This window comes from Aythya marila (assembly GCF_965140915.1).
Source record: "Aythya marila genome assembly, chromosome: Z".
NCBI classification, from domain to species: domain Eukaryota; kingdom Metazoa; phylum Chordata; class Aves; order Anseriformes; family Anatidae; genus Aythya; species Aythya marila.
This window is the reverse complement of record NC_139080.1, coordinates 25269590-25290421: the sequence shown is the minus strand read 5'-3', so window position 1 is coordinate 25290421 and position 20832 is coordinate 25269590. Positions and strand designations below refer to the sequence as shown.

At 38.4% G+C, this 20832-nt stretch overlaps 1 protein-coding gene across 1 annotated transcript in view; it reads right to left on the bottom strand.

The window, feature by feature from the left end:
• Positions 1-4290: 4290 nt before the first annotated feature.
• TBCA (tubulin folding cofactor A) overlaps positions 4291-20832 on the bottom strand; it is a 35249-nt gene continuing 18707 nt past the window's right edge. The window contains exons 2-4 of the mRNA XM_082783711.1: positions 15358-15463; positions 5922-6008; positions 4291-4528 (exon numbers count right to left, since the gene is read on the bottom strand). Of these exons, the coding sequence (XP_082639837.1) occupies positions 4448-4528; positions 5922-6008; positions 15358-15463 (274 nt within the window). The 3' untranslated portion in view covers positions 4291-4447. The remainder of the gene's footprint in view (positions 4529-5921; positions 6009-15357; positions 15464-20832) is intronic.

Sequence of the window (20832 nt, the reverse complement as noted above, 5' to 3'; positions counted from 1 at the left end):
TTTAAAGACAGCTCAGTCAGTGTTAGAGGAGTGTGGGAAACTGATGGCAGCTCAGTTGATGGTTTTCACCAGAGGTATGGGAGATGTGGGAGATGGATTGCCCAAAGTAAGAAAGCAGAGCAACTCAGTAGTTTTTATTTACTTCTTAACTGGCAGATCTGGATTCAAACCTGCACCTTAGGTTAAGCAGGAAGGATTTGAAAACTGATCTTCTGGGTGGCAGGTAAAGCATTTTGTTACCTGCTTCTAATGTTGATGTTTCCTGCTGGCTAGAAACTTCTTGCGTAGTTTATTGCAGTTTGTGAGTGCCATTCTCAAAGTCCAAACTTTTTGTTTGCCTGGAAGTCAAACTCTGACAGAGCATCTTGGAAGTGTTTGTAGCATGGGGTACATAATATTCTGTAGATCCATGAACATTAGAGATTTATGAAATGGCTGCCCTTGGATTCAATGGCACTGTGCTAATTGGCTTGGCGCTCTGCAGTTAATCGATCCCATTTTCCTACCTCAAGGCTTTTAGCAAGGCTTCTAATACGCTGTGTGACCATAGTCAAATTCAGCTAATTCAAGGCAGTGAACAATATTTGGATGGGAAAAAAATACTTTGTTCTGTCTCATCCCTTTTATACCAACAAGCCAGAAATGGCCCATACGTAGGGATGCTCTCTCTGCAAGTGCTTTTGGACCAGACTCTGTTTTCCTGCTCTCTAGTTGGTTGGTCTCTAGGAAAGTGGGGTCAGTTACAAGAACAGATTTCCATATATTAAAGTAGTAGGAGTTGCTAATGAAAATAAAAAGGTGCAGTAGCAGCCGTTTCTTTCGTTTGTGTTTTGAGAGAAATAACTTATTTAGACATTAGACTCTGAGCAGAGGTTCAAGGTTGCAAATCCCAGACAGACAGAGCTGCAGCTTAGTTACTGGAATCAGAGACAGAAGAATAGGGGTGGCAGATGGGATGTGGCTTAACTGTGCGCTTCCTACAATTCATGATGAAATGTGGGGTTTCCTTGAATCCCTTTCTGAAGTATTCAACTAGATGTAGTTTTCCAAAGAAAATTGTTTCCTCGTATCTTGCTCCCAGAACATAAACATTGTAAAGCAACAACCCAAAACTTGGTGCTAATAAATGGCAAGGTTTACTTTTCAACGCAGATTATTTTGAGGGACTTTATTTTGAAACGTGTCATAGTAGAGGCCATTATTTAGAAGCATTATTTTAGAATCATGAGTTACTTTTTTGAGTATAAGAAACTTACCTTTAAGGAATTATTGTGAAATTATTGCTGCAGAAGAAAGTGCTGTGTATTAAAATATTATTTTTTTTGGTAACTAACTAAAGCAACCAACCTGTGAATTAGCCGGTTACAAGAAATTACCTGAGCGTTGTGGAAATTTTTCAAGTGAAGGAATGAGTTTAAATTAGATGACCAACAGTTTTGAAACTACTTTGCTTTGAATGCAGAATATAACTGAGGACTTGAGAAATAATGGTTTCCAGGTGAAGGTGCTAAGTTAGTTCTGCCTCTTGTGTAGATTGCTGTAGTACTTTAGATGCTGCATGTCTTCTGAGTCAGAGGACAAGAATCTTAACTGTGCATGGTAAACTGAAAAACAGGTTTTAGCTGACAAGCATATGGTCAGAGCAATGGGCACTCGTCTTATGCTGGTAACTTCCCAATTGTTATTTTTTGCCTATGCTTTTCTTACGATTTCTGTTTCTTCAGCTAGGGTATAACATGGACTCCTCTTCTGCTGAGCCTCTCAGTAAAACAAATGTTTTTTTCAACTGATAAATAATTGAGAAACTTCTTAACTATACTCTATCAGGAAGGTAAAAGTAAAGGAAAGGACCTCTGTCCAGGACATAAAAAACTGTAATTATGGTAAGAGTGTGGCATGAAACCTTGAGTGTCAAAAGATCAAGATCAGTTGTATGTAAGCGTAAATACAGCTTGTGACAATTTTAGGTAAACTTTGAAAGGCATCAGTAAAGCTCGGGACAGGATTCAAAACGGACATAGGCCTCAAATACTGCCCAGGGAAGTTTCCTTCTTTGGTGGATGCACTCTTGTACTAGTTAATGCAGACTATGTATCTCCAAAAAGCGTAGATAGCTACTGCTCTTTGAATTTGGGATCTGAGAGGGTAATAATGATACTACTGCTTAGCCTTAATTTTCTTTATTATACTTTGCTGCGGAACTTGGATCTAGTCTAGATGATAAATATTTTGTCAACAAAAATAATCTTCTGTATGAGTAATCTGCATCTTGCCACTCAGAACACTGCTGGAAGAATTCAGTCTGTCATAATGTATTACTAGACCAACTTGCTCTGCTAGCATGAGTAACCTGCATGGAGTTGCCAATTCCACTTCAAGGGCCAGCCCTATGTTATTGTTACCTTGTCACGGTTTTTTGGTATAGTTTTTTTTACAGGTCTTGTGCTGCAGTCCTCCCAGAAGTTACATACTTCCAGGGGCAACTGGAGACAAGAAGAAAGCAATTCATTTAATGTATGATCATATTTTGATTTTCACCAGAGAAGCAGGCTGTTTTCTGTACAACAGAGTACGCTCAGTCTTTTGGAGAATTTAGTAGGAGGGGAAGATGAAAGGGATGGGGAGATTGTCATCTTGGTTCACGATGAAGCTAGAAAAATAGCTTGGACAAAAAAGTGAGACAAACATGGCTCAGGTTGTGACAACTGCAGACACAAGAAAACATTCTATTCTAGAAACTACTGCACCAAGGAACTTTTCCCTGGAGTCTGGTTTACACTTAGCTACCTATTAACTACCACGTATCCTTAATGCCAACTTAAGCCATTTTTCTGTGGGTATGTTTTTTCAGGAGTATTATTTCTTCTGAAGAAGAGTAATCTTTATTTGAAGTTCTGCCTTACCCAGCAGTCTTGACGTTCCACCTACCCCACAAGCTCCTTATCAGCTCAGTGTTTATTTACCAGATTCCACTCAATGGCCTGCAAGCTTAGCTAGTTGCACTGACTGCAGCTGGTCAGCAAGGGATGCAATCTGCTTTGTCAGCTCCACCTTGCCATTCCTGGTGAAGGTCCATAGAAGAAGATGACTGAAATGCATATGGCAAGACAGATGTTCTCTTCAGTAGCAGTTCACTTGTGCTGTGAACAGGGCAAGGTCATTTTGCAACTACATACCTATGAGAAAAAGGTGTGCATATACTCTATGAGACCATAGTGTTGTCACAAATGCTCTTAAAACTGTCTCAGATCTGGCATACAATCTGCCTAAGACTGGGATCTGGCATCTCCTAATTCAAAAGTAGGTCATTCTGCAGCCACTCAAATCTTGCAGGGCTGACAATCTGTCAAAGAAGTGCTTAGGAGTAACTGAGAAGTACACATTACTTTCATTGTGCCAAATAGATGTAGATGAAACTGCAGTTTACACAAACTTGGGCAAACTAACAACAACGAAAAAAATCTATAAAGAGCATTCAATAGAGCACCACACAAAAGGTATACTTTGCTTTGTGTTGCCCTTAAGGAACAAGCCAAAAAACTTTAAAACTCGAAAAACTAATATAAAAAAAACTTTTTTGTTCATCAGCAGAGCTTTCTCTTTGCTGTTTATAGAAGGCATTCTGAAAGAACACAGCTTTTGTACAGAGTGTTTTAATGATCTTCCATGTAGATCAAGCATAATAATTCCCTTACCATGTGCTTCCTTTCAGCTTCTGGGGTTTGAACTTTGTACAAAAAAGTCACATTGACCAAGGTGAACAGCTATGATTTCAGGAAGAGTTCACTCCAGCACTCCTACGAGCAGATCCAACTGACAACATACTAAAGAGCTACAAAATTATTTTTATTGAAAAAAGTAACTTAATTTGATCAATGGAAATTGTGTGAATTGGGCTCTACAAATCAACCTCAGACAAATTGAGAAAGGTCTGGAATCAGCTCTTAATTCCATCTTAGGCTCAAAGATAAACAAGGAGTAATACTTGATAAAATTACAGATTAACTGCATCACAGAAAAAAATGGGTGACTTTGAAGTGTCATTTAGTTCATCTCCTCTTTCAGTACAGATTTTATGCTATAATGGCTTGAAATTATTTCAATTACAAGGTGCTTCTAAAGTATTTATTAGCACCTCACATTCCTTACATAGCTAAACACTTGAACTGTGCTTTATTTCTTAGCTTAAGCTTATATTAAATAGATTTTTTTTTATTTTTTTAAATTCTTTTTGTAGTTGAGGTGAACTGGTGATGTTTCTATTTTGCCTGAATTTGGAACACACAGATGTTTCAGAACATCCTTTATTTGATGCATCTTGCAGTAAGAGAAAGGCCAGTTTGCATAAAGGGAACCTTAGCAAGTCAGCAGTAGTAATAGAGCTGTAGTAAAACAAAGGTGTGGAATGGACCCAGTGCTAATGCATATAAAGAGTACTGAAAAACTTCTAAGCTTCCAGCTTCACCGACTCTAGTATGGAACGTGCTTCTTTATACTCTTCAGCTTCTTCCAATTCTTTTTCATTTTCCTGGAATTAAAAACAAAACTTTTGAGTACTTCAAAAATAACTGATATTGGAACGTGATTGAGGAGTAAATTATGAAATGTAGGGTATATCCTTATTGTAAACACTAGTTTTACATGACTCAAAACACAGGTAATTTCTTTTGTCCTATTTAAGGTCTGTTATAGTATCTGTCATGTGTAAGTGGATTTGACTTGTGCATAACTTTATTTTTTGAATATTCTGAATATTTTTATGAATTATTAATAATTCTGAATATTTTATTCTCTGAATAAAATAAAGTATTTAAAAACAAGGACACAGTAAGTACAAGGGAACTCAGAACAAAAGTACCATTAAAAAAAAGCTTAAAGAGTCTGACAGTTAAAAAATATGTAACTAAACAGTTAATTTTAATAAAAACATTGACGGTCATCTAAGAAAATAAAGCAACCTTTAAAGACTTCCAAATTCTTAACAACAATAGTAACTCCCCACATTTCTTATTTTGTATTTGAATAGCATGCTGTACAGATCAACAGCATCACTTCTGCATGCCAATGAGCTAACTGTCTGAACTTGCTGAATGGCAGAAGGATCCTAAATCTTGCCACATTCTGAGCATTTATTTTGGAAACAAGTAGAGGCATACCACCAAAGGACAAGATGCCTTATGTTTTCCCCTGAGAAGGGATATGCATTTTAGCCATCAAATGTGTTTGAAGCTTAATTTACAGTATATATTTTATAGCCTCACAGTAGCATTTACCTTTGTAGTAGAATTCTTGGGGAAAAGTCAGCTTCTAAAATAAACATAGTAATAGCCAAACCTAGTATATTTTTAGTAAATCTATTTGTACAAGATATTGTTTATTCCTGCAGGTATTCATATCCTAAAAATGCATCCTAGCTGCTCACCTCAATAATAAATAGTACAGAGGCAGTACTCAGCAATGACTCTGCTGTCTTGTTTCTTGTCCACAGCATAATAATAGTAGTAGGCAAAAGATTTTGAATAGTTCAGTTCACTACCAGTATATTGTATACATCTGTATAAAACTAGGAAGACCACCTAATGTGGGTGAACTATTTTTTCTAATCATGTAAGTAGCAAAGGAACTGAGTCATCTGTAGCAGTATTAAAGTAAATGTTGGTATACATTCCATCAAAGACTGTCTCTAGTATATTAAATATGCACACATAGAATTTTCACAGGCTGAAGACTAAGTCTGCGTAGATGGTTATCTGAGATGGAGTACTGGGATCTGTTACAGGATGCCAGCCTTAGGTCCCACAAAAGGTATTTTTCAGTCCAGCTCTATTCTGCTGCAATTGCACTGCAGACTAGTATGTTTATCCATGTTCATCAAAGCACATCAGCATTTCACGGTAAGTAGTTTTTGATGTTATACTTACTAGTAGTTGGGTAAGATCTGCATGTGCAATTTCTAATCTGCGCTGACAGTCTGGAATCATCATTCGTGACTCTTGTAAGATCTCGACCTGTGAAAATTGGAAGCCAATGAAATGAAAATGTATTCCACAGAGAAATGTTGTTTTTTAAGACAAGTCTTTACTATGAGAAATCAGTAGTCTGGTCATCATCTAGGAACTTCAGAAGAATTGTACCTTTTTTCTGAAATTTCACCTATTTTAGTAAAAGACATTCACTTAGCATAATTGCTTAAAACTCTGTTAATTTACAGGACATTTCCATTACTTTGTGCTTAATTAATTATAAACTATTAAGTAGAAAACAGTATTTACAATATTTTTTCCCTTACAAAAGTACAGCCTGGTAAGCTTTCCATACAACATTCGTTAAAAAAGGCTATTTAAAACAAACTTTCTCCTGCTGTCACAAAGCAGCTTCATCCAAAATGGGATCAGCTGGTTATATAAATATCTCCTGCATCTTTTGGGTAATAAAGAAAAACAGTGTTCAGATAATACCACATAGAGATAATTACTGCATGAAAAAAGTTATTGAGTTATTGATCACATTGTGTGCACACTGCAGGAGGCTCTGACTGAAAGACAAAGGTAAAGAAAAATGAAAAGCAAAGACCAGCAGGCTCATATTTTTGATGCTTATCATGCATAAAAAGTTATTACTTATCCTTGTGCTTCATTTTAGGAGAAAGATTATTCTCACCATGCACTTTGAACAAAATTACTAAACTGGCACCCCACTGAATCTGAACATCCTGCCTCCTCCTACAGAAAACAACTTCAGATTTATATAAGGGAACATTTATTTCATGGAACATTTCTGGATCTGAAATCCAACCACTGAGAAGAAAAGGTATGCAGAGTTGTTCAGTAAAGTTAAATCTATTTAGAGATGAAAATCAGTTAGATATTTAAGTACAAAGCCATTTCTGCATTCACGATAACCTGCAACAGAAGGTATTCACTTTAAATGGCTCACCACATTCTGTCATTCCTGTGTTTCATTTTACTTTCAGTATTAAAGCTGCCATACTGAAGGGAACCAAAGGGAACACCATCATCACAAAATGGAAGAAAAACTACGGCTAAGAATGTTTTGTAGGAAGGCTTGTTGTAAAACATTATTTCATGTACTTAGATGTCTTATGTTTATGTTTTCTGTTTAAGACATTATTAAGAGAATGAGTTTAAAAACTTTGTTTCTAGCTTATTTTCAGAGAATCTAGGGCAAAATTCATATACTTTAATAAAGCAATATAGGTGATGTGTTAAAATAAAGTTAAGCACCTTCAAGTTACAATTCTCATCAACATTACCATTTTTCTTTTAAGCACTCAGTATTGGACTGTGTTAAAAACATGATTAGTCACTCCGCATATTACACTTTCAGTAGCAATCAAATACATAAAGGCTTGTAAATTCCAGAGAATGAGGTGTGTCAAAATGCATGAGATGATGCCTTCTGCTTTATGTACTACAACTTGTTTCTATAAAGAATATCTATAGGAGTGAGAATATCCATTGATGATATCCTTCGGATGGTACTGCTAACTAGTTGTGTATTTTAAAGCTGGTGGATGATGTGGAAACTAGTCATTTATTTTATATATGCCACTCCATAAGCGATCTGGGAAGAGAAGACACAAATCTAGGACCTGCAAGCTCCAGTCCTGGCTACTGTAAGAAACGAACAAAACTACCAAAATCCCTCAGTTCAAAACAGAATATGAATGAGATCCAAAAGGGGTGACTGGGTTTTATTTATATTTGCCAGCAGTTATGCAACAATATGAAACAGATGAAAGATAAATCCTGGAACTACCTTCTGTAGGTACAAATGGTTGGAGAATGGAACAGGGATTTTATGGAACCAAGATTAAAGTTAATTACTGAATGACCTAAGCAAATTTTAATAACTTCTGCACACACACAAAAAAAAAAAGACAAAAAACACACGCACTTTTTTCAAGCAATACTGATTATTCCAGATAGACATTTTACTGTTGCAAATGTATATAATAAAGCACAGTCTAAAGCTCAAATAATTGATATGTTTTAGGGCTGGAATTTAAAAAAGTGTCTACTCTCATACTGTTTTGAAAATTAACGAACAACCCTCTCTCCTCAGCACACTCTAGAAACAATCTGACTGAACTCTAAGGAGTTTAAATTATAAGCAGGTCACAGAAGAAGTTATTATATGAAACTGATCTAACTTTGCAAAGAACCATAAACATCTTCAAGGTTTCTGTGAATTACAATGCCAAATAGAAGTATTAAAAAACTGGAGTAACTGAAGTGCAGTTAAATGAAGTGTTAAGACAAAGCAATAAAGCACAAAACCATACAGATAGCAAATTCAATTTGTTGTCAATAAGTGCACATAGGACCAGAAGAGTTATGGCAACTACAGAGAGGATGATGTCCCCATTCTTTTAAGTGTATTTAAGAAGCCAGTTAAATCTCTTCAAACAGCCACATTTCTAGTCAGTTGCCTTTCAGGACTGAACATATTTCTACTAAGGGAACAGATGTTTGGCATCTTGCAACGGAAAGGAGCCTGCTCAGATGTGATGGAGCTCTCTAACTGTTGAGGTTTATGTAGCCTATTTACTAAACACAACGTGGATTTTTCATAAATTGGATCAGATGTCAAAGAACTGGTGTGCCTAATATACTATCAATGGCCTTCAAACCGTTTTCCGTACAATCCAGATTGCAATAACAGATAAAATAGGACCACAGACAGAAAAGCCAAATAAATACGAACACAGAGAGCAGTTGATTAAGTGGAAGGGCACCATGACAAGTAAAAAGACAACTATTTTACCTATTCACAATAAGCACAAAGGCCAAACACAACTCTACGGAAAACAGCTGAGGATGCTTTACACATAAGCTGAGGCTTTAGACATAAGCAACTTTGATTTATCAATGACATAGACAACGTGACTGAGTGCACCCTCAGCAAGTTTACAGATGACATTAAGCTGAGTGGTGAGGCTGATACCAAAGAAGGAAGAGATGCCATCCAAAGGGACCTGAACAAACTTAAGAAGTGGGCCCATGAGGTGCCCACTGCATAAAGTTCAACAAGGCCAAGTGCAAGGTGCTGCACATGGGCTGGGGCAATCCCAGACATGAGCACAGACCAACAGAAGAACTCACTGAGAGCAGCCCTGCAGAGAAGGGCTCAACCACCACACCAGGTCTGGGGCCCCCAAGCACAATAAAGATGCAGGGATCTTACAACAGGTCCGGGGGAGGGCCATGAAAATGATCAGAGTGCTGGAGCACCTCTGCTACGAAGAAAGACTGAGAGAGCTGGGGCTGTTCAGGCTATGGAAGAGAAGGCTTCCTCACTGCAGGTTTTCAGTACTTAAAGATGTCTTTAAGATGAGAAGATGGAGATGCAACTTTTTGCTCAGGCAAATAACGATAAGACATGGGGAAATGGTTTTAAACTAAAATAGGGGAGACTTAGATTAGAGGCTAGGAAGAAATTCTTCACTCAGAGGGCGATGAGGCACTGGCACAGGCTGCTTGGAGAAGCTGTGGATGCCCCATCCTTCTAAGCGTTCAAGGCCAGGCTGGATGGGGCTTTGGGTAACCTGGGCTGGTGGGAAGTGTCCCTGCCCATGGCAGGGGGGTTGGAACAAGACAATCTTCAAGGTCGCTTCCAACCCAAACCACTCTATGATTCTATGATTTAAGAGGCCCCATAATAAAAGTTCAAAGGCACTATTTCAACTTACCTAGGCAGATCAGAACTGCTTAGATGAGAAAGATTGTTGACTTTTTGAATCGCCAAGCACTCATATTAGAACATCAGATTTTTGTTAACTTTAAGAACAGCAATAAAAGTAACTGCTTATGAGCGTCAATACCAAGTACTCTGCAACAGGAAGCAATTTTGCTGAGCCTGACTGACCTGTACAATATAATGGGGACAAATTTTATTGGCTTCAAGAAGGTGAAACCAGATTCTGTTTTTCTTTTCAGGTGACCCACAACTAAATAAGAGATTTTGTCATGTGCTGATCCACAAGTTGTTTTCAAACAACAGGAAAGACCTTATGGGGTTATCTATTATTCCTTGATCTTAGAAGAAACTCCAATAAGCTACTATGCCACAGGGTATGGTGACAATGTTTAATATGACAGGAAAGGTGTTCTAAACATAAAAGGCTAAGAAAAATCAGCAATGTGAATGAGTCATATATTTATATATGAATTAAATGAACATGAGTACATGTGTGTGTGTTCATCCTTTTACATACTGTCTCACAATCACATGCACTTTGACTGTTGCGCAACTGAAAACAGATAATCTTAACAACAGATGATTTAAGGTGGGAGGGACTACCCGAGGTCAATTTGTCTAATCACCTGCTCAAGGCCCAGGACCACACCTAGGTTGCTTCTAAGTATTCCAAAGGAGGGAGATTCTACAACCTCTCTGGGCAGCCTGTGCCAGTGCTCCATCACATGCACAGCACAGAAGTGCTGCCTGGTGTTCAGGGAAAACCTCCCGTGTTCCAGTCTGAGGCCACTGCCTCTTGTCCTGGCACTGAGCACAAGTGAAAACAGCCTGGCTCCATCTTCATTGCAGTCTCCCTTCAACTATTCTCACAGCCTCTTTTCATAGGAGAGAGGCTCTGGTTCCCTCATTATTTTCATGTCCCCTTGTTGGACTCTCTCCAGGATGTCCATATCTCTCTTGTACTGAGGAGCCCAGAACTGCAGACAGTACCACACAGGTGCGACCTCATCGATGCTGAGGTGGGGGGGGAAGGGATCACCTCTCTCAACCTGCTGGCAATGCTTTGCTTAATGCAGCCCCGGATATTAGCCTTCTTTGTGGTAAGCATTTTTGTTAGCTGTTTCAGGAAATAGTCTGCCTCCATCTCAACAAAGCAAGAAAAATATTGCTGTTTTCATTAATACGTGTAAAAAACTATACTAGCAAAACTGTACATACTCTGTCATGCAGATATTAAATTCTATGTTAAGTCCATTAGAGTTTTAATTCATCTGGAAATGACATTATATTAGAAGTAACTTGGAACTGTAAGATAACTATTAATAAAAAAGGTAATTTGTTATCAATAAAAACTCTTACAGTTAACAAAAACTCTGAAGTAGATCGACAATCCCATTGAGAGGAAACAGAGTAGATACCCCATTTTTTTGCACATTCATAAGCCTTGAGATAAAAGCATTAGATGGGAAAGGATGTAATCTGTACCCAGTACAAATCAACAGCCACAGAAATACAGAAAACTACTGGTCCCTAACATTAGTCTACTCTCATAATTGACTGCAGTGTGAAGCTTCTATTATAGATAAAGAAGATAAAGATCATGAAACCCTCTGTGAAGACTTCATATATGGAAAACCATTACAACTGTGTAGAAACTCAGGCTTTGTTACAAGAAAAAGAAAACAAAACACAGAAGTACAGTTGCATTGCTTTCTGCAATCAGGGCTCTTAATGACTCTTTACAGAAACTAAATTCAGAATTTGAATTTAGTAGAATGCTTCAGAAGTGTATAAACTTTTTTATTCCAAATTTTTGTATAAATTACTTGAGTTCAGTTTTTAATAAGCCTATTTTCAGTTTAGTATCTTACAAAGATACTTAGAATTTCTCTTTCCTCATATATTTTCCCCTTCATACTGCTCTTCGTTTATTACGACTTCTTTTTTATCTGACAATTTAGCCAAAATAAATTGTTATAAGTTTTCCCCTATTTCTATACTTCTCATCTGTCTTTTTATCTATAAAAGTAGGTACTGCAGAGTTGTTTTTTTACTTATATATTTAAATAAGCTGTAAGTAATAGGAAAGAAAGAGCTTCCTTGCCCTATTATACTAGAGATTCTTTCCCTGGGATACACATTCTACCACACATAGTTCTTTCTTAGTACATGAGCTGAAATACAGCAAGTAGTATAAATACAATGTGCGCCAGGAACAACGGTACTATACTAAGTCTTTGAATTATATTCTTGGTCAGAGCATACTAGCATGGAGAGTGAACTCTCCTTTTTGTTTCTCAGGTACTGAACCTGCTCTTCATTAAATTAGTCCTTCTGCAGGTGAAGGCTAGCACCCAGCAACTGTCAACAACCCAGTTTGGTCACTGTCTCTGCTAGAGATCACTTGAGTTTGCAGGAACCACAAGTTGCCACACTACCTAATGAGTTAGAAGAAAAACACTAAGTCAAACCCTAACTATTGTTCTACAGAGGGACTGATGCCTTCTTGCAGACCAGACACGCACTGAAGTCTGACTATGATGTAGGAATGTGATTATTCTTTTTAAAGTAAAATCTTCCTTAGTCACTTCTGTACTGGTAACCCATATTCTATTGCAGGGTTCTAACTGGAAAGTTAAATGAGATTAATGGTTCATTAAGAGGAAAGTAATGGTTTTAAGCTTTTTAAGCCTTCCTCCTTCAACTATGGATTGACACGTATCTGTATATACTTACCTATTAACTGATACCTCAGCTAAAATAATAGTTAAAATTATTTTCATAATCTCAAATGATTGAATTAATTCCTATCCTTTCCCATTAAATGACAAGAAAATCTTCAGAGTGGTCTGCATGGATTCACCATGGTGAAGTCACGCTTTGCCAACCTGATCAGCTTCTATGATGAAATGACCAGCTTGGTGGATGAAGGGAGAGCAGTGGATATTTTCTACCTGGACTTCAGTAAGGCCTTTGATGGTGTTGTTTTAGTGGAGGACTGTTAGTGTTAGGTCAGAGGTTGGACTCGATGATCTTGAGGTCTTTTCCAACCTAGAAATTCTGAGATTCTGTGTCCCACATCCATATAAAGAAGCTGACATATGGGTTGGATGAGCAGACAGTGAGGCTGAATGGCTGGACCCAGAGGGCAGCAATCAGTGGCACAAAGTCTAGTTGGAGGCCAGTAATGAGTAAGTATTCCAGTGGTCAATACTGGAACAGTCCTGCTTAACATAGTTAATGATCTGGATAATAGTGCACAGCTCACCCTCAGCAAGTTTGCAGACAGTGCAAGACTAGTAGATACATTACAGGGGTTGTGCTACCATCCAGAGGAACCTCAACAGGCTCGAGAAACAGGCTGGCAGAAACCTCAAAGTTCACTAAGGAAAGGTGCAAAGTCCAGTGCCTGATAAGGAACAGGCACTAGTACATACTGGCATCCACCCTGCTGGAAAGCTCTGCAGAAAAGGACCTGTGAGTCCTGGTAGACACCAAGATGAACATGAGCCAGCACTCAGAAAGAAAGCTAGTGGTATCTTAGGCTGCATTTGTCAAAGCAAGTTTAGGGAGGTGATCCTTCCAACTCAGTGTTGGTGAGGCCACACTGCTGTAGTACTGCCTCCCATGCTAGGCTACTTAGTACAAGAGAGACATGAACATCCTGAAAAGAGTCTGATAAAGGGCCGGGAAGATGATGAAGAAACCAGATCACATCTCCTGTGAGGACAGTCAGAGAGTTGGGGCTGTTCAGCCCAGCGAAAAGACTGAGGTGGGATCTTACCAATGTATACCAATGAAGGGAAGGTACAAAGATGACTGAGACTGGTTCTTCTCAGTGGTGCCCAGTACTAGACAATGGGCACAAACTGGAATACGAGAGGTTCCACCTGAACATCAGGAAGTACTTCTTTACTCTGAGTGATGGAGTGATGGAACAGGTTGCCAAGAGAGGTCGTGGAAACCCTCCTCGGAGGTTTTCAAAAGGCATCTGGATATGGTCCCAGGCAACGTGCTCTAGGTGGCCCTGCTTCAGTAGGGGGGCTGGAACAGATGACTTCCAAAAGTCCTTCCTAACTTAAAACAATTCTGTGATCTCACAAATGGTACTTTTAATTACTGAAACAAAGACTATAGCCATATTTTTAAATAAACTAAGATTAGGGCGATATTAACTAAAAACGATCCTTTAAATGTTTGACCGTGTTGTTTGTTTTTTTTTTTTTTATTTAAAAAAACTTCTCAAAATACTAAGTCCATCCAAAATATGTTTTTGAGCAAGCTCTCCTGATATTTTATAATTTTGTTTAGTGTAAGAGATTTCACCTTATGACAAGTGTGTACACTGGTTTTAAGCCTCCAGGTTCTTCCTAACCTAAAAATACAACTTTCCAAATGTAGAGCACACTATAAGAACAGATATCATTGCAGGGATTGCTTTTCAATTCAGGCAGTGCTGAATGAATTTAGACCATTCTCTTTGAAGACTTTTGTCAGTGGTCTCTGAGAACACTTTCAAGTAGTGTGTAACATTTCATTTCACAGCAAAAGTTCACAGACTCCACTGGATTTCACTTCAGTGATTTCTTGCATGTCACTGAGGAAATACCATGGTACAATCAAATAATCTGACAGATGTGAGACACTAAAAATGGGAATTGCATTCACTAGTTCTTGTTAGCATCAGCAGATCTTCAGGAATATTACTGTTTCTGTAGGAGTCTCAGTGGTGAGGCAGAGACAGCTCAACTCTAGAAATACAATGTCTTACAACTCTAGAAATACGTCTTACAGAAATTTCATGTTTGTATTTCTTTCCCATATCACAGTGAAAACAAGAACAGACATGCACACATGAACTGAAATCTGAATTTATTACATGTTTTACCTTGTTTTAAAAGGACTTTTTCCTTTTTTTTTTTAAATTTATTTTTATATTTGGGTTTTGTTTCACCTGTTCTAAAATGAAGATAGGACAACAGGAGGTTTTATAACATGAGGCCACCAAACTAGTGAAACCAGCCTATGAGTGAAAGTATGTTTTATTTATAGTTTCAGTGAAGACTTAAGAGAAAACACCTAGGAAAAAAAAGTTGTTCAAAGACAACATTCTGTTTTAACAGTGACTGTAAATGACACCCTTGAGCACACCTAACTACAGCATGCACCTTGCTAGTTAGTGCCTTCACTACAAACCTCAGCAACTGCTAGGACAGGCGCATACCCATTGCTCTCCCTTAGAGGTCTGTGATTTCAACAAACTGATAATAGCATACAAAGAAGAAACATTTCAATTCTAGTGTATTCTCACTTCACAGTAACAATTGCACTTAAATGCATCCAGAACGTTTATTTTCAGGATGACAGTATTTCTGAGAATGGGAGTTCACAATAGCCTGATATTCATTGTTAGTGATAGCCATTTGGTACCAAGTGGTAAATAATCTATACCCAAGTCTCCTTATAGTTAAGGGTTCTGGAGGGCAGGAATTTTTCACAAATGCATATTGTGACTTTCGTAATTGATAGGATTTTAATCTGGAGGAGTCTGAAAAAAGTACATGAGTTTTTTTGTTTAAGGATGACAATGATTAAATTAAAGCAAAGAAGGATTTTACAAGTTTTGGGATAGTTTACCTGCTTCTTTATTCCATAATCATCACATGCTTCAGCTTTCATTTTTTCAATCTTTTCTTCTTGTTGTTTTGCTTCTTTTTCGTACATAAGTTTTTCTTTTGCCAATCTGCAATTAAACAAAATGATTGTATCAGTCTGACTGTATTATGGTATAATAAAGTTACATTACTGATAACAACCCTCCTGCCCACCCCTGAAAGCTGCATCCCTGTAACACAATACATGATTTTATATAACAAAAAAGGCTCTTAAATACTGTAAGAAACTGCATCTCGGAAATGCTGAATTTAGCTACAAAATATAACCATTCTTATAAAAATTATTTAAATTAAAATGTTTTAAAGATTCTGTATAGAATTCTGTATAGATTCTGTATGTACAAAGATTCTGTATCTCTTGTAAAGATCTGTACTGAATATCCTATAAAAGCTATACACTGGTACTTCATTTCAAATACATAACAGAAACAGACAAGAAGCTGCCTGGTAAGCCTGGATGACTGCTAATGAAGTAGTACAGAGAAGAAAGCTATCTCTGTATCTCAAAAAAAAGTCCTCACAAAGTAGCTGAAACAAATATTAAGGTGTCTACAAAGCCGATGTTATAATACTCAGCATTTGCCAGACTTTCTTATTATCCAGGTTCTCATAGTTTCATGAGTGACCTATATATTCTCTATTACAGGCATGTGGTCTTTTCCTTTCTCTCACTACTAAATACCATTGCACCTGCATTTTTAAATGAAAAATGACACTAAGGTGACATCCTTCTTAGTAGTAACTTTGAAAAAAGGTTATCATATGTAAATTAAAAGGAAGAGCATTTCCAAGTTCACAAACTGTTATACCAAAACGTTTTCTTTTTTTTTTTTTTTCCTGATCACAACTATGTGTCATACCATTAAATGCAATACTTCATATACTAGGTTTTGTACAAAATAATAAAAATTAAAATTCCCAAATAACACAGTAGCCTCCAAGTCATATGTTCCTTAGAGTATTTTCCTCACTGGTCTGGGCACAGACAAAAGGAACAGTTTGATAATTTATCTTATAGCAATTTTCCTTATAGCCTATTTTTTAAAGGGAAAAGAATCCACCTTTTAATCTTACTCATGGACCCACATTTCGGATCAGGATGCTTTTTGCTAATGAGTATAGATTCAAGAATAATGTATTTTTTTTCTCTTCTTCCTATATTGTCTATAGAGAAGAACTCAGTATGTAGCTAGAAATACGTATAACAAATTTCCGTCACTACTAAGAAAAATCCTTAAATTTGCTTTGGCAGTGAAGCTTGATGTCATTAAGCAAATGTAAACCCTGAACACATAACAGATGAGCTAAAAACATGTAGGTCTTAAGTGTGTAAGAAGCTGATGTCTTTAACACCTAATTTTGAGAATAACAGTTGAAGATCATTAGCCTTAAGAGACTAACTTACTTGATTTCAACATTAGAAGGTTTAAGCCTGGGTTGCAGTGACCACGCCCTGATTGAGTTTGTAATCTTGAGGGATATGGCCTAGCAAGGAGCAAAGTCAGGATCCTGAACTTCAGAAGAGCCTACTTCCAGCTGTTCAAAGAATTAGTGAATGAGATCCCATAGGACAAGGTCCTTAGGGACAGAGAATCTGGTCACAGCTGGCAACTCCTTAAGGATATTTTGCTTAGAGAGCAAGAGCTCTGTATTCTAATATACAATAAATCAAGCAGGGAAGGTAGGAAACTGGCATGGCTGAATAAGGAAGGACCTTCTGGTCAAACTTACGCAAGAGAAGGAAATGCACAGATGGATGTAGATGGTAGAAACAGGGCCATGTGCCCTGGGAAGAATACAGAAATGCTGTCCGGATGTGCAGGGGCAGGATCAGGAAAGCCAAGGCAATGACAAAACTAAGCATGGCCATGGATGCAAAGACTAACAAGAAGGGGTTCTACAAGTACTTTGGCTGCAAAAGAAAGACCAGAGAGAGTGTAGCACCTCTGACAAATGGAGATGGAGAACAGGTAATGACAGATGCAGAGAAGGCAGAGGTACTTAACTTTTTTGTCTCAGTCTTCACTAGTCATCAGGCTTCCCACATCTCTCTGTCCCTGACACTGGGCAGGACTGGCAGAGCAGAATCCCTCCCACTGTAAGCAAAGAGCAAGTTCGGGACTTCCTGAAACAACAACCACAAGTCTATGGGCCCTGATGACATGCATCCCAGGGTCCTGAGAGACTTGGCCGTGTAGTTGCCAAGGCCCTCTCCATCATATTTGAAAAATCAGGGCAGTGAAGTGGAGTCCCCAGTGACTGGAAAAAGGGTAGAAAGGAGGACCTGAGGAACTACAGACTGGTGAGCCTCACCTCTGTGCCTGGCAAGATCATGGAATGAATCCTGTTAGAGGCAATGCTAAGGCACAAGAAGGACAAGTAGGTGATCTGAGACAGCCAGCATGGCTTCACCGAGGGTAAATCATGCCTGACCAGACTGGAGTCCTTCTGTGATGGAGCAACTGCATCAGTCAATAAGGGAAGACCAGCTGATGTCATTTACCTGGACTTCTCTAAGGCTTTTGTCATGGTCCCACATGACATCCTAACCTCTGAATCGGAAATATATGGATTTGAAGGGTGGACCAGTTTGTGGATAAGGAATTGGGTTGATGGCCCCACCCAGAGAGTAGCGGTCAACAGCTCCCTGTCCAGGTGGAGGCTGCTAACAAGTGGTCTCCCTCTAGGGACCACCTTGGGACTGCTGCTTTTCAATATCTTCATCAATGACATATACAGTGGGATCAAGTGCAACCTCACCAACTTTGATGACACCAAGCTGAGTGATGAGGCTGATACCAAAGGAAGAGATGCCATCCAAAGGGACTTGGACAGGCTGGAGAAGTGGGCCCATGTGAACCTAATGAGGTTCAACAAGGCCAAGTGCAAGGTGCTGCACCTAGGGTTGGGCAAACCCAGACAGGAACACAGAATGGGAGAAGAACTAATTGAGAGAATCCCTGCAGAGAAGGACTTGGAGGTTCTGGAGGATGAAAAGCTTGACGTGAGCCAACAGTTCACGCTTGCAGCCCAAAAGGCCAACTGTGCCCTGAGCTGCATCAACAGAGATGTGACTAGCAGGTGAAGGGAGGTGATTGTCCCCCTCTGCTCTGCCCTCATGAGACCCCACCTGGAGTGCTGCATCCAGGTCTGCCCCCCTGCGTAAGAAAGATGTGGACTTGTTAATAGTGAGTCCAGAGGAGGGCCACAAGGATGATCAGAGGGCTGGAGCACCTCTGCTATGAAGAAAGGCTGAGAGAGATGGGGTTGTTCAGCCTGAAGAAGGCTCCGGGGAGATCTCATTTCGGCCTTTCAGTACTTAAAGGGGTCTTATAAAAAGGATGGAGAAGGACTCTTAGCTCAGGTAGATAATGATAGGACAAGGGGGAATGGTCTTAAACTAAAAGAGGATAGATTTAGATGAGGCATTATGAAGAAGTTCTTCATTGTACTGGTAGTGAGGCACTGGAACTGGTTGCCCAGAGAAGCATCCCCTGAGGTGTTCAAGGCCAGGCTGGACAGGGCTTCGGCCAACATGATCCAGAGGGAGGTGTCCCTGCTTACGGCAGGGGGGTTGGAGTTAGATGATCTTTAAAGTCCCTTCAAACCTGAACCATTCTATGATTCTAGAACGCAAAGTAATCTCAGGTTTGGATGCAAAATAAGTTTTTTCACACGCTCTATCAACTACAGCAAATGATGAACACAGAAAATTTCAAAAGGTTGAAATGGAAGATTAAGGTCTAATCTCATGCCCTGTAGTAATAGTTACATAGTAATCCATTATCAAGCTTAATTATTTGTTCTTATTGTGACTTTGCTCTTAAATCTTCCATTTTGTACATCTGTTCATTAGGTATATATTGGATTACATAATTCTGGAATTTGAATCAAAACATCCTCCAGTATTAGGAGAATGACAGAATAATGATCAGCTAATCCAAGACCAAAATGTACATGGAGATGCTACTGCAATCCTGAAAGCATGCCAAAGAAAGTCCTTGGCCTAACAAGAGCAATCATCTGATCAGCCTGTACTAGATAAGACTGTTTAAGGAGAACTTAATAGCCAAAAGAACATAATCAGATCCAGGAAGCAAAGAATGTATTATGGAAATGAAAAGAGAATAAATAAAGGTCTTGTAGAGAGCTTCATGGTCACGTTAGCACATCAGAGCAAATTAATTCCTAATTTGTCACAGTTAAGTGCTCCACTAGAAGTGCTGCTAAGGATGGACAGTTCAGAACAGTACCAGGAGGACAAGAACCCATTGTGAACTAAAGCTGCCACAGAAGCAGCACTGCAGTGGTGCCTTAAGAAAAATTCTAAGTGGAATACATTGATATTATAACAGAAGGAATTCTCCCTGATGTTCATTCACATCATAAAAAAGTGTTTTGCCAAAGTAGCTTGAAGCTGTGTTCTACAACAAATTGATCCAAGCTGGGCTGTGGCAATGTGTCCCTGAACAACCTAAATGCCTGTGGAATCACAACACCAGAGAGGGCCTCCAAGCATTGTAAAGAACCTTCAGCAGCACATCGAGTGTGTAATACAGGTATCACCTAGGTCAGCTGCTACAAGTCAGCCAAGTACTGTACTAGCTTTGAAAAGTAGTACTGGGGAAAGACAGCAACCTAATTACTAGTAATAAAGATACCAAATCAGTGGCTGTAATTCCAACTGCTGGAAGTAGCTCCAGTATTAGCATCAGCAAATATTGATTTAATAGAGGCTGAGTTAATTGTTTGATCAAGGTTGCTTGATTTAATTCAAGACAGTATTATTTGCTTTTCTATTTTTAGGTTCAAAAAGAGTTATTTTCCATCAACCTATGAGATTTCTTTGAAGGAGAACAGCAAATTCCCTTGAGGGGGAGGGGAAAAGAGAAATCATTAAACACAGCTTTTATGTTTACTCAGTTATTAAAATGTATATACCATTGAAACTAAAGGCAATGAACGTTGCAAAACTTGCATTTTGATTTTTTTCTAAAGCTAAAATAAAGGGCAAAATGTTCATGTTTTCTTTTCATACCACATTTTCACACACACACCTTCCTCTATGCACACTAATTTTTCAAATTCACTACTATTTGTTTACTTTTTCCAAAAGGAAAAGAACAAGGTCTGAACATTCTGTCACAGTTTAGAACTAAATTTAACTTTTTTGCGCACTTTTCTCATATCTGGATACTTAAGATACTGTATTTACCTACTTACTTGTATTTTTGTACATACAGTACATTTCAGAAGCAGAACTTGAAGCATTCAGCTTTCAAAACATTAAGCCTGAAATATGATACTGTTTTCAGTGACATGTTTTCCATAGTTTCCATTATAGAGTATTCGATAATCAGAATTGGCCAGTTTAACTTTCCATTTGTTGCATGTAATTGAGATGTTGATGTTAATGCTATTAAAAAGTTCTTATTTA